Source organism: Cetorhinus maximus, chromosome 18, assembly GCF_964194155.1.
Source record: "Cetorhinus maximus chromosome 18, sCetMax3.hap1.1, whole genome shotgun sequence".
NCBI classification, from domain to species: domain Eukaryota; kingdom Metazoa; phylum Chordata; class Chondrichthyes; order Lamniformes; family Cetorhinidae; genus Cetorhinus; species Cetorhinus maximus.
In genome coordinates this window covers 44093526-44108233 of record NC_135896.1, presented here as the reverse complement: position 1 = coordinate 44108233, position 14708 = coordinate 44093526, and the positions used below count along the sequence as shown (strand labels likewise).

The 14708-nt window shown below is 44.4% G+C and overlaps 1 protein-coding gene across 1 annotated transcript in view; it reads left to right on the top strand.

Moving 5' to 3' along the window:
* pygl (phosphorylase, glycogen, liver) overlaps positions 1-14708 on the top strand; it is a 165549-nt gene that overhangs the window by 131835 nt on the left and 19006 nt on the right. The window contains exons 16-17 of the mRNA XM_078563411.1: positions 7822-7963; positions 14154-14361. Coding sequence (XP_078419537.1) covers positions 7822-7963; positions 14154-14361 — 350 coding nt within the window. The remainder of the gene's footprint in view (positions 1-7821; positions 7964-14153; positions 14362-14708) is intronic.

Here is a 14708-nt window from a genome sequence, read left to right as displayed (position 1 = left end):
CACTGAGAAAATTCATCCAGCATCACTAAAACAGATAATGCAATCATTTATCTCAATACTGCTTGTTGGGCCATGCTGTGCACAAATTGGCTGTTGTATTTCCTTACAGAACATCAGTGATTACATTTCAGAAGTACTTCATTGACTGTGAAGTGCTTTGAGTGCCCTGTGGGCATGAAATGCACAATGTAAATTCAAGTTCTGTCTTTTCTTTATTCTTTTGGTAGGGTAGGCAGCACAGCTTAGTTCAATTCCATCCTCACCTAACATCCAAAAAGGTACACTTGCTGACAAAAGGAACCCTGCTGCTCTTCCACCTTCCCACTCCCATCGAGGATTATCAGAAGTTGTTTGGATCCTGGCCACATAGCTACGATAAGGCATGGCTTGTTCCTGATATATAGGACTCAGCCGTGCTCTAGAATTTAAAATTCATCAAATTTAAAATGAAAAGAAATAAAATCATCCGATTGTTGAGAAAGATATTTCAGAAAATGCATATTTTTTTAAGCACCTTGCACAACTTGTAGCCTTATTGGGTAAACCACATGTCTAATACATCTGTTAAAAACATCATCGTAGTGTTACATAGAGGTACTGACATTCTTTTGGAATTAACACCTATTTTGAGATAGTAAACAGATAAAATGAGTTCTTTAGGGTGCTGTCACAAATCTGCCACACAAAATAAAATGCATCTACATTCCCCTCCCAAAAATGGTTTCTAATGAAGGCTTGCGAGAAACCAATCCACCACATTTAAGCCCTAAATTTTATCTTAACACCAAACATGTCTTAATGAATTAATTTATTTGATGTAAAGTACCCCTAAAGCAGTTACCACAGGGAGGAGGTTGTTTGGTGTGCTACGACTGAATGTTGGTGTTTCTTTACCTGTAGATTACTTTAATACTTTTACTCAACTCTGCTCAAAGTACTGCTTTGTATTCTAGACAAGAGGAGGAACACATGGAAGAGATATGCTGATATCTCTTACAATGGAAAACCATCATTCAGTCTCATCTAATTTAGGAAGCACTTCATAGGAATAGTAGCTTAAAACTAGATTAACTGATTTAGCTGGCACATAGCAGCATGTTGTAAAGGCACTCCTTGAAGAATGATGTTGATTAAAATTGTGACAGCTTGTAGAGCTGTGAATTCAATTCTTTGTATACTTTAAACTTTTAAGAATTGGATAATGTATTATGAAGGACCATTGTAGAAGTCTTGAAAACTGGGGGACTTTAGGAGGATGTATGGGGGATAAGAGACAACTCTATCATGACTTTGATGAATCAACCTTTATTTTTTGAAAGTTCTAAGATATCAATTGCTCTTTCCTTACTTTGGCAACTGACTGCTAACCCTTCAGTTCCACTTACTCTTCTTGTGCAACCTCCTTATGTAGTGAGGATGCTAAGTAAAACATTCAGGTTTGTATACCCTGATAAGTGAGTTTCTAAGTGTAGGGAAGAGCTACCCATGATGATACCTGACAAATTCCTGGCACCGCATTTCAGGAAGAATATATTGGCTTTGGAGGGGTTGTAGTGATGATTTAGCAGAATGATGCTAGGGCTGACAGGGTTAAATTATTTGTATTCCTTTGGCTGTAGAAGATTAAGGCTGATCTAATTGAGGTGTTTAAAATGATTAAGGGGTGAATTTTTCCTATGGCGGTCAGGCTGTTCAAGAGTGGGCATGGGCGGGCGAGGAGCCGATTGCCGCCCGCGATCAGCTCCGTGCCGCCATTTTATGCGGGCAGGCCCACCCTGTGTGAATCGCTGCTCCCAAGAACAGCGGGAAAGGGCAGGCGGCGCCAGGAGTCTAATGACCGCCGGGTCCAATGGCGACCCGGGGCAGTCAATTTAAAAACGGCACAGGCAGCCTTCCAAAGGCTACCACCGATGTCACACAAGAGGATGTCCGACAGCACTCTCGGAGAGCCAGCCAGGTGGGAGGGCAGGTCGGCGAGGCAGTGTGCTCCAAGATTTTTGGATGAGTGTCTCGCTGCCCTCCTCGAGGAGATGGCAGCACGCCGCGGCATCGTTATGCCAAGGGACGGGAGGAGGAGGCCCCCCACAAGATGAAACATGCCTGGGAGGAGGTGGCAGAAAGGGTCAGCTCCCACAATGTGGTGAGACGCACCTGGGTGCAGTGCCGCAAGCGGTTCAATGACCTCTTGCGATTGGGAAGGGTATGTACTGTTTTGGCATGGGTCACTTAGCACAGCAGTTAGGTTGGACCCCCCTGCACCCTCCCACAACTCAGAATTTGTTATTGCATTCATTTATTCACAGCATGTGGCCTTCACTGGGTGGGCCAGCATTTATTGCCCATCCCAAGTTGCCCCTGAGAGAGCTTTCTTCTGTATCCGCTGCATGTGGTGCAGGTACACCCACAGTACTGCTTCGGGGCAAGCTCCAGGATTTGGACCTCGGCACAGTGGTGGAGCGCCAAAACATTTCAAAGTCAGGATGCTGAGTGACTTGGAGGGGAACTTCCAGGTGGCGGTGTAGCCATCCATCTGCTGCCTAGGTGGTGGTGCTCGTGGGTTTGGAAGGTCTTAGAGTGTGAGTAGCAAATATGATGGAGGCAGCATTTGGGCAAGGGGGTCAGCCCTGGCTGCTTGGAGTGAGTGTATGGCGGCTCCAGGGTCACGAATCGGATGAGCCCTGCAATGTTTCACCGAGCTGGGGGTGGCAAGGCTACAATGGCAATGCAGGTACAGGGTGGAGTAATCAATGCTCCTCTCTCCTTTCAGGAGAAGACTGCACACAATAATGCAGAGCGGCCGTAGACTGGCGGAGGGCAGGCCCACCTGCTCATATTGACCAGATACGAGCAGTAGGCTTTCGAACTGGAGAGGCGCCATGCACCCAGGTCAACCAGCCGTGGTGAGGTTGGGGTGCCACTGGGAGATAAGAGTGCCATGCCCTGAGGTCACAATGTCTGTCAGTGCAAACATTCCACTGTTGACTGTATATTGATTTCAGCATCCAATGTGGGTTGCCCATTGATAATGGAAGGAGGAGCACATCCTGATCTGTGTGCCAGGCATGCACATTAACAGTGTAACGATTTCAACTAATCAAACGTCCTTGTTCTTACTTTCAGCCTCTCCAGAGCATGGCCACACTCAGGAGGCAGAGGGACCACCACTGACCCCTGAGGGCCCAGAAGATATAAACACACCAGCGTCACACCATCTCATCCAGGCAGGCACCAGCACAGATACCAGCACCTTGGTGGGGGTAAGATCATCAGCTAGTGTCTCATGTACACCGGCGAGGGCACTTCACATTTGCTTGAGGTGCAGGCGGAGGCAGAGATTGCCCAGGGCGCCGGCAGTCAGAGGACTGCTGGGGACCAGGAACATGCTCAGTTGGTAGCTGATGATGTACCTCTGGAGTTGTCCCTGAGGCAGCAGATGCTGGGAGTCCAGCAGGGTGTGTGGGAGGATCTGGCGGAGATACATGAAGGAATGCGTGCCATGGTCTCCGTGATGGAGGAGTCCACGTGGAGCATGAGCAATGCAATGACCCTCATAGCCGAGCGCAATGCCTCCTCCATGGAGAGAGTGGCGACTCTCATGGAGAGGCTCCTCCAGGAGAACAATCAGGGCTTCCTGGGGATGTGCTCAGACCTGCAGGCCCTCTCAGCGGCATTAACTTCAGGTGGTCAATATCAGTGTGCGAGATTGATTGGGCACCCAATATCCCACCATCCATCAATGGTGAGCAGGAAGGTCCGAAGCGACCTCACATTGGCGCATGAGCTGCCTGTCGTCTGTGCGGGGTCCTCTCAGGACACTCCGGATGAGGGCAGGAGCTCCTCCGCCCTTCTGCCAGTGACCATGGCATCCGATGAGGCTGGGAGGGAGTGCCAGCCTTGCCACTGGCTGTTCCCTCCCAGTCGGGGTCAGCACAGGTTCCATGGGCCAGAGGACGCCCGCCAAGGTCATCAAGACCATATGGACAGCAGAGTGAGCAGGCTGTCTCAAATGCCAGTGCCAGCGAGGGGGGAGGACCTAGACGTAGCGCCCACAAATGTAAACGTAAATCACCTTAGGCACACCAAGGGTTTATCACTGGTGGTTTTCTTTTGCCCCCTGTTTCAGTTGTTTTTCAGTAGATGTGCTGCTCAACACCTTTTAATGCATTTTCATTTCTGTATGCAAGTATGCAATCATTAAATGTTTTAGTTCTCAACAAGCCTCTGGGTGTTTCATTAGTTCTGCAGGTGAAGTGGAACCCATGATGTTATGAGTGACTTGTTTGTCATTGAGCTTTATTGACAAGGCACATAGTTATTATTCCTAACCAGGCTAATGTTGCTCTCAGGTATCGAGTATGGAGCCTCTAGCCGTGGCATGTGTTGGAGGTTCATCTGTGGTAGGCTAGCTGAAGGATCATTGGATCAAAGCCTCCCGGGTGTCCCTGCCTCCCTGGAGGTTGCCCGGGTCAGCGTCTATCCCCTCAGCGTTCTCCTGAGCGTGCTCGTCCTCAGACTCACTACTGGACGCATCATCTGCAGCCAGAGCTTCTGCGTCTACATCTTCTTCCTCCACTGCATCCCGCCTTTCCATTGCCAAATTGTGGAGAGTGCAGAATGCAACCACTATCAGTGACACACGATCTGGAGGGTATTGGAGTGCGCCCCCTGAATGGCCCAGGCATCGGAAGCGCATCTCTCTACATGGCCCTTGTGGAGACTCCTATTGTACCGCTGCTCGGCCTCTGTTCTTGGATGGTGGAGTGGCATCATGAGTCACCTTTTGAGGGGATAGCCCTTGTCACCCAGCAGCCATCCATCTAGCCAGGCTAGAGCACTGAAGAGCCTCGGCACCTGGGAGTGTCTCAGGATGTAAGTGTCATGGGAGCTGCCTGGATACCTTGCACAGACTTGCAGAATCTGCATCCTATGGTCACACACTATCTGCACGTTCATGAAGTGGAAGCGCTTCCTGTTGACGAAGGCACCCAGCTCACCCGCTGGTGCCTTGATGGCCACATGTGTGCAGTCGATTGCACCCTGAACACGGGGGAACCCAGCAATTGCTGCAAAGCCTCTGGCTCGCTCCACCTGGCTGGCCTTGTCCAAGCAGTATTGAATGAAAGTCAATGCACACCTGAACAGACCATCCGTCACCAGCTTGACACAACTGTGGACAGCTGATTGGGAGACTCCACAAAGATCACCCACCGACTCCTGGAAAGAGCCAGAGGCATAGAAGTTGAGGGCAACCGTGACCTTCAGTGCCATTGGCATGGGGTGTCCACCCACACAATTGGAGCTGATCTCAGGGCCTACTATCTGACAGATGGAGGTCAGTGTCTCCCTTGAGAGACAGAGCCTCCTTCAGCACTGAACCTCAGACATGTTGAGGTAGCTGCATCACCGCCTGTAAACCCTGGCAGCAGGATAGTGGCGTCTTTTGCGGCCCCTTCCGCCTTGCACTTCTTGCCAGCCCTGCACCCCTTGTGCCTGCGCCTGTCCTCCCAAAGGCGGCTCCCCTGGAGGCTGAATATGGACTCCTGGCCTCCTCCCCCTTCTGGCCCTCTCATCCTCCTCAGAGCAGGTGCCTCCAGTGAAGAGCACAATCCCCATTCCCAGGATAAGGGAAGGCTGCCTGAAACCTGCAAGGCCCCATGAATTATGTTTCCTCCAGAGTCCTGACCTGAAGCCTGTTATTCCTGTCAAAGCAACTCTGAAGAAAATCGAAGTTGTCCTGTTCACACAAGCAAGTAGCAGTAAGTTTAAAAAGTAAATTACTAACAACTCGCATTCGCGAGCCCACTCATCCCTCTTATCCCACCCGTGGATGAGGTTTTTAAAAATGTCCCCTGCCATAGCGCCCGTGCGACACACTGGAAATCGCACGGGCTGCTATAAATCGCTGTGTATTACTGCCTCGAGGGCCTTAAGTGGCACGTTAATTAATGGCGGGCACGCCGCGAAAGTCATAGCGCCCGCCTTCCAAAATATCGTGATGGCGCGCCATGACGTCGGGGCGCACACCTGATGTCATCGCGTGTCATTTTACACATTGGCATGTCGGGCCTGCCCCCACGGCAATGGCAAAATTCTGCTCTAAAGAAAATGATAGGATAGATAGAGAAAAACTATTTCCTCTGGTGGAGACACCCAGAACAAAGGGGCATAAATTTAACACTAGAGCTAGGCCATTCAGAGGTAATATCAGAAAACAAGTTTTTATACAAAGGGTAGTGGAAATCTGGAACTCTTTTCCCCCAAAGGAAATTGAACCTAGGTCAATTGTTAATTTCAAAACTGAAATTGATAGATTTTGTTAGACATAGATATTAAGGGACCAAACAGGTAGATGGATTAGCCATGTTCTAATTGATTAGTTGAATAGGCTTCAGGGGCTGAATGGTCTACTCCTGTTCCCATGTGACTAAGAGCTTCTGACCTAGTCTCTTCCATATCATCTTCCTCCTCTTCCTAACATTAAAATAAAGTTATTCCCTTCGAGAAATTCTTATCTAGATTGCAAACCACTCTATTTTGAACAGAGTTGACTGAAAGTAGTACCAAAAGATCTGACTCAAATATTAAAATAATTGATATGTAGGTAAAGAAACATTAACCTTCAGTAGCAGCACAGAAAATGACCTGTCAGTGTGCTGTTTGCCTCAGGGTTACCTTACAGCAACTCATACCACTACTTAAATTGTTTGGACTTGAAATTAGGTGGAGAGATTAACTGAATTCCCCTGACCCCATTTAAAAGTAACAAAATATGGCAGGCCTAAAGAGGAACTATCTTTCTTTTGGAGGATTTAGGTGCAACTTTATTGCAATGGTATCCTTTAAGAATGCATTTCTTCTGTTTACCACTACAAATCCATGCCAAAGCAGGCATTCAGAGGAAAAACTGGAATAATGGCTCTTTGAGCCACTATGATGTCAGGGTGATATATTTTCCAGTCAGGATGGTGTGTGGCTTGGAAAGGAACTTCCAGGTGGTGGTGTTTCCATGTGTCTGCTGCCCTTGTCCTTCTAGATTGTAACGGTCATGGGTTTGGGAGGTGCTGTCTAAGGAGCCTTGGTGAGTTACTGCGATGTATCTTGTAGATGATGTACGCGGCTGTCACTGTCCATTGGTGGTGGAAGGAGCAAATGTTTATGGATGGGGTGCCAATCAAGCAGGCTGCTTTGTCCTGGATGATGTCAAGTTTCTTGAGTGTTGTTGGGGCTGTACTCATTCAGGCAAGTGGAGAGTATTCCATCACACTCCAGACTTGTGCCTTGTAGTTGGTGGGTAGGTTGGTGGGGAGTCAGGCAGCGAGTTACTCTCTGCAGAATTCCTAGCCTCTGACCTGCTCTTGTAGCCACAGTATTTATAAGGCTAGTCCAGTTCAGTTTCTGGTCAATGGTAACCCCCCAAGATGTTGAGCAACAAGTGGACCAGTTGCTTGACCTTTTTTTAGTTCCAGAATGCTGCCAGGTCCAATTTATATCTTTTTCTCCAGGTATTTTTGTGACAGTCCAACATTTCAATGTTTGATTCATTTTCATTCAAACCTATGGAGCTGTACCATTCATAAACTAGTTTTGTGTCATTAAATTTTCAGACAAAATTTTAAATCTAAGTTGTAACTATATAAATCTGTTCCTTTTTTGGAATAATCTCTACTGTGGACTTGACGTAAAGATTTTTCTTAAGTTTCTTGCCCGTCTTTGATTAAAGCAATTACTGCTGTTTCTGATGAAAATACATTGGACTTTGTGATGATTCAAATTTTACCAATGTTTCTTTTCCAAGTTCAAACATCCCTCTTTCTTAATTAGGCTGCTCCTGGCTATTATATGGCTAAGCTGATTATTAAACTCATCACATCTGTGGCACAAAAAGTGAACCATGATCCTCTAATTGGTAACAAGTTGAAAGTCATTTTCCTGGAAAACTACAGAGTGTCACTGGCTGAAAAAGGTATTGCTAAGAAGCATAGGCATGCGGTAGCATTTTTTACTCTTCAACAAAGAGTAGAAACTATTAGATTTCTCATGCAAGTGATTCACTAACAAAACTTTAAGAGCTGATAAATTGAGCATAATAATAAAGGCAGAGTAGAGGCATACGTGTTGGGAGAGGGTAAGGGCTCTACACTGAGTCAAGATGAATTGGCGCAACCACATCAATATAATATGATCACTTTCAAAATCTTCTTTATTATCTCTCCTCTCTCATTCCATTTCCCTCCTTTCTTCTTTGACACCCTGTCTTACTTTTTTTTCTCTTTATAATCTTCCTTACAATTTTATAAGAACATAAGAACTAGGAGTAGGAGTAGGCAATTCAGCCCCTTGAGCCTGCCCTGCCATTCAATACGATCATGGCTGATCTCATTTTGGCCTCAACTCCAATTTCCCACCCTCTCCCCATAACCTTTCAACCCGTTACTAATTAAAAATCTGTCTATCTCCTACTTAAATTTATTCAGTGTCCCGGCATCCACTGTACTCTGAGGTAGTGAATTCCACAGATTCACGACCCTTTGAGAAAAGTAATTCCTCCTCACCTCTGATTTAAATCTACCACCCCTTAGCCTAAAACTATGACCTCTCGTTCTAGAATGCCCCACAAGGGGAAACATCCGCTCCACATCTACTTTGTCTATCCCATTTATCATCTTATATACCTCAATTAGATCTCCTCTCCTTCTAAATTCTAGTGAGTATAGGCCTAAACTGCTCAATCTCTCCTCAAAAGACAAGCCCCTCATCTCTGGAATCAATCTAGTGAACCTCCTCTGAACCACCTCCAGTGCAACTACATCCTTCCTCAAGTAAGGGGACCAAAACTGTGCACAGTACTCCAGGTGTGGTCTCACCAATGCCTTGTACAGTTGCAACAACACTTCCCTATTTTTATACTCTATACCTTTAGCAATAAATGCCAAAATTCCATTTGCCTTCCTTATTACCTGCTGTACCTGCATACTAGCTTTCAGCAATTCATGCACGAGGACACCCAGATCCCTCAGCACTGAAGCATTTTGAAGTTTCTCTCTATTTAAATAATAAGTTGCCTTTTTATTCTTCTGACCAAAATGGATAACCTCACACTTATCCACGTTAAAATTCATCTGCCAAATTTTGGCCCATTCACCTAACCTGTCCATATCCATTTGTAAATTTCTTATTTTTTCATTACAACTTACTTTCCCACCTATTTTGGTGTCATCTGCAAATTTAGTACCTTCTATCCCTGAATCCAAGTCATTAATATAGATTGTAAATAGTTGGGGCCCAAGGACCAAACCCTGTGGCATCCCACTAGTTACAGCTTGCCATCCAGAAAAAGACCCATTTATCCCGACGCTCTACTTTCTGTTGGTTAGCCAATCCTCTATCCAAGCTAATATATTACCCCTAACTCTGTGTGATCTTATCTTGTGTATTAATCTTTTGTGAGGCACCTTATCAAAGGCCTTCTGGAAGTCCAGACATACTACATCTACAGGATCCCCATTATCCACTTTGCTTATCACATCTTCGAAGAACTCTAGCAAATTAGTCAAACACGATTTATTCTTCATAAAACCATGCTGACTCTGATGCATTGCATTTTGACTTTCCAAATGCCCCATTACTATTTCCTTAATAATGGATTCCAACAATTTCCCAACGACAGACGTTAAACTAACTAATCTATAGTTTCCTACTTTCTGCCTCCCCCCCTTTTTGAATAAGGGTGTTATATTAGCATTTTTCCAATCCACTGGAACCTTTCCAGAATCCAGGGAATCTTGGAATATTATTACCAATGCATCCACTATCTCCACTGCCACTTCCTTTAAGACCCTGGGATGTATGCCGTCAGGTCCTGGGGACCTGACACCCTTTAATCCCAATAGTTTGCTCAGTACTTTTTCTCTAGTGATGGTGTTCTAAGTTCCTCCCTCTCTTATGATAAATTTAAAGTTTTTTGTAAATTATTTTAAAGTTTGAATGCATTTCTTTTACAAATGTTATTGTTTAGAGTTATAAGGGTTGATTTTCCACTTGCATATCCCCAGTTCATGATTTCTTGTCCTTTAGTTTTGATGAAAGGAAAAAAAGATGAGCTGGTGATATGAAGTTTCCCAGTGTGACTGGGAGTGGTAAGGCAAAAAATCTCTCTATAAAATCAATTGAGTAAGGAGTCAGTATGGCCACTTAAGAATATCAGAAAAACTGCATGAGTGATTTGCTTGCATTTATAATTATTAATCTTTGATTAGATTTCTGTTGTTTCTGAGTGACGGCAAATATCTGTAAAATTTACTGATATTTTTACATACAACGGTTTCTGGTCTTTTTTTTAAATCAATGGAACATGCAAGCAAATTTTGCAACGATGGAAATTTCTGAAGTATTACCCCCTTAGATGCACACTATATAAGATTTGTGACCTAACAGATAGATCTGTTTGTGACTTGCACAATGGTTCTAATCAAACATTGCAAACATATCTTTCCATTCAACCTATAATATTACTTTACTATATATATACAAATATATAATTATATGAGGGACATCACTCAATGCCAGTATGAAAAAAATTATAAAAGAAAGATGAGGGTCATTCCTTTATATAGTTAGCCTGTCTCATAATTTGGTGCCAATTTAATGCCAACGAGGAGTGCGCAGGTTGTCTTCAAAGAATGAAAATCTTTTAAGGTAAAATAACTTTGTATATAAAAATGGAGGAACGCAAACAAGCAGATTGCTACTGTTGTATGTTAGTAGTATGTGCCTCCACAGGATTAAGGGATAGAACCATAGAAAATTACAGTCCTGAAAGAAAAGCCATTCAGCCCATAGTGTCTGTGCTGGCCAAAAAAGAAAACAAAGAAACTAGCTGCTCATTTTAATCCCACTTTCCAGCACCTGCTTTGTAGCCTTGCAGGTTACAGCACTTCAGATGCAGATCCAGGTACCTTTTTAATGACTTAGGCAGTGAATTCCAGGTGCCCACCACCCTCTGGGTGAAGAAGGTTTTCCTCATGTCCCCTTCTAATCCTTCTATCAATCGTCTTAAATCTATGCCCCCTGGTAATTGACCCCTCAGCTAGGGGAAACAAATCTTTCCTGTCTACCCTATCTAGGCCCTCATAGTTTTTTACACCTCAATTAGGTCACCCCTTAGCCTCCTCTGTTCTAAGGAAAACAGCCCTAGCCTATCCAATCTCTCCTCATAGCTGCAATTTTCAAGCCCTGGCAACATTCTTGTAAATCTCCTCTGCAATCTCTCCAGAGCAATTGTGTCCTTCCTGTAATGTGGCGTCCAAAACTGTACACAAAATTCCAGCTATGGCCTAACCAGTGTTTTATACAATTCCAATATTTTTTCGTATCCTCTCTTTGCTTTCCTAATTTCCATTTTTACTTCACCCTTGTACTTTCTATACTCCTCTAGGCTTTCTACAATATTAAGTCTTTTGTGACTGTCATAAGCTTTCTTTTTTTACTTTATCTTGGCCTATATGCTTCTGGATAATCCAGGGGTTCTAGATTTGGCAGCACCACCCTTTTCCTTTGTGGGGACGTGTCCACATGCGCCTGTAGAATCTCGCCTTTGAATGTCTCCCACTGATTTGACACAGGTTTTCCTTCTAATAGCCGTATCCAATCGACTCTCACAAGCTCACCTCTCAGCTTTGTAATATTTGTCTTCCCCCAATTTAGAACTTTTACTCCTGTTCTATCTTTGTCCTTTTCCATAATGATGCTAAATCTAACTATATTATAGTCACTATCTCCAAAATGGTCCTCCACTGCTACTTCATCCACTTGCCCAGCTTCATTTCCTAAGGCTAAATCTAGAATTGTACCGCCTCTCGTTGGGCTTGTTATGTGCTGGCTAAAAAAGTTGTCTTGAATGCAGTTCAAGAATTTTGTGCCCTCTGTGCCCTTCACACTTTTTGTATTCTAATTGATATTAGGGTAGTTGAAGTCCCCACCGATTACTTGTTTTTGCACTCAGAAATCTGTCAACATATTTGCTCTTCTAACTCCATTCCATTATTCGGGGGTCTATAGTAGACTCCTAGCAGTGTGGCTGCCCCTTTTTTATTTCTGAGCTCAACCAATATGGTCTCATTTGATGCTTCATTTAGTATCTCATCCATCCTCACAGCTGTAATTGATTCTTTAACCAATAATGCTACACCCCACCTTTTATCTCCCTCTCCCTATCCTGCCTGAAAACTCTCTATCCAGGGATGTTGAGCTGCCATTTTTCCATTAAAGTGATGATATCTTGCTGCCATGTGTCTATCTGTGCCCTCAGTTCATCAGCTTTATTTTCTATGCTCCTTGCAGTTACATATATACCTTTTAACACTTCCAAATTCCTGTGCTATACACTTTTTAACCTGTGCTGCTTCTGTCTTTCAGAGTCACTCACTAATTCTCCATCTCCCGTTCCCTGCTCTGAATTTGCCCTCAGGTTCCCATCTCCCTGCCAATCTAGTTTAAATCCCACCCTCCCCAACAGCACGAGCAAATCTCCTTGTGAGGATATTCATCCTAGTCCTGTTCAGGTGGAGACCATCCAGCTTGTACAAGTCCCACCTTCCCCAGAACCAGTCCCAATGCCTCAGAAATTTGATGCCATCCCTCCTATACCAGCTTTCCAACTATGTGTTTATTTGCTCAATTCTCCTATTTCTATACTCGGTTGCACATGGGACTGGGAGTAATTTTGAGATTACTGCTTTAGATGTCCTGCTTTTCAATCTCCTTCCTAGCTCCATAAAGTCTGCTTTTAGGACTTCACCCCCTTTCCTACCTAAATCATTGGTTCCAACGTGGACCACGAGCTCTGGCTGATCACTCTCCCCCCAGAAGAATCTCCTGCAGCCACTCTGTGACATCCTTGACCCTGGAACCAGGGAGGCAACATACCATCATAGAGTCACATCTACAAAAATGCCTGTCTGTTCCCCTAACTAACGAATCCCCTATTACTACTGCTCTTCCCCACTTCTTTCTCCCTCCTGTACAGCAGAGCTGCCTGTGGTTTCACAAACTTGAATCTGACTGCACTCTGAGGAACCAACATCCTCACTGGTATCCAAAACGGAAAACCAATTGGTGAGTGGGATCCCAGGGGACTCCTACACTACCTGCCTGATTTTCTTGGACTGCTTGGCAGTCACAAATTCCCTTTCTGCCTTCAGACTCCTAAGTTGCGGTGTGACCACCTCTCTGAACATACCAGCCACATAGCTCTCAGCCTCACAGATGCGCCACAGTGACTCCAGCCGCCGCTCAAGCTCCAAAACCCGGAGCTCAAGGTTCTGCAGCTGATAACACTTCCTGCACATATGGTCATTTAGGACACTGGTAGCATCTACAACTTCCCACACATTACAGGACACACATTCCACATGACCAAGCTGTCCTACCATGGCTTCAGTTTACTTTCCTTGCATTAACTTTATTTTACTTTGGTTTACTTATGCAACTTTATTTTACCTGGCCTCGACTTTACTTTATTTCCCTATTGCTTGTGCTTCTTACTTAAATGTAAGTAGCCCCTTCTTTTAAAAAGAATGTGCTTTTCTAATTCTCAGCTACTTGATGACACACCCTAACAGCAGTTTCTCACCAACCAATGAATTTATGTTAGGTGCTAGGCACTGCTGACTACCTAGTTCGGGGTCCTCCCCTCACACTCTCCTCTAGGTGCTGCTGACTGCCTGGCTCGGGGTCCTCCTCTCACATTCTCCAACAGTTCTAGTTGTGCCACCTGAAGGGTGGGCCTTGCATTGACAGCTTTTGTCAAGCCATTAAACTTCCTCAGCTATTACGTGCAGTCCTTGATGTGATGACTTTGTCATTGAGTGCCTCGGTCATCTTCCTCGAGGTGGCAAGGCTGACACTCCTGGATGTCACCCCTTGCAAACCTGGGAATCTGTCCTTCCACCCCTTCTAGGAGAATTTACAGGCCTTCCAGCTCAAAATGGGCATATTTCTGCTCAATGTATTGGAGGCTTAGGTGCTTATATAGAGCCTGAAAAATGAGTACGCTCCACAACATTTATAGGCCATTGTTTCTTCCATCTTCATAAAAGTCAGTTTCTTTTGACTCTGGAGCAATATTAAATCAATTTAAATGGATCTATTTGCAGTTATTCCAGCAACAGACCTGTCACAGCAAATCTCCACAGCTGGCACAGAGGCATCCGGCACAGGGAATATGAAATTCATGCTGAATGGTGCCCTGACGATTGGCACAATGGATGGAGCAAATGTGGAAATGGCAGAAGAAGCTGGTGAAAACAATATGTTCATTTTTGGCATGAGGGTTCAAGATGTGGCAGAACTGGACAAGAAAGGGTGTGTTTGCAATAAAAGTAACAAATGTCATTTGCAGTGACCTTAAGAAATTATTTATAATATTGGAAGCAAAAGGCTGGCAAACAGTTATAGTACACAATACAAATATTTATATTTAAATGATTATTGATCTATGTTGCTATAAATTCAAATCAATTAACTTGATGTATATAAATTGGTATGCTTGGGTAACTGCTTATTTAAAATTGGCACTCTGGTTATATTTTATTAACCATCAGCTGGTAGTATTTATAAGTTGAAATTTTGTGGGCTGCAGGTTTAAATTCCAACAATTTAATGGGACTTCTATTTTTGTCTACACCATCTATCTAACCTAAGGCCAAGAT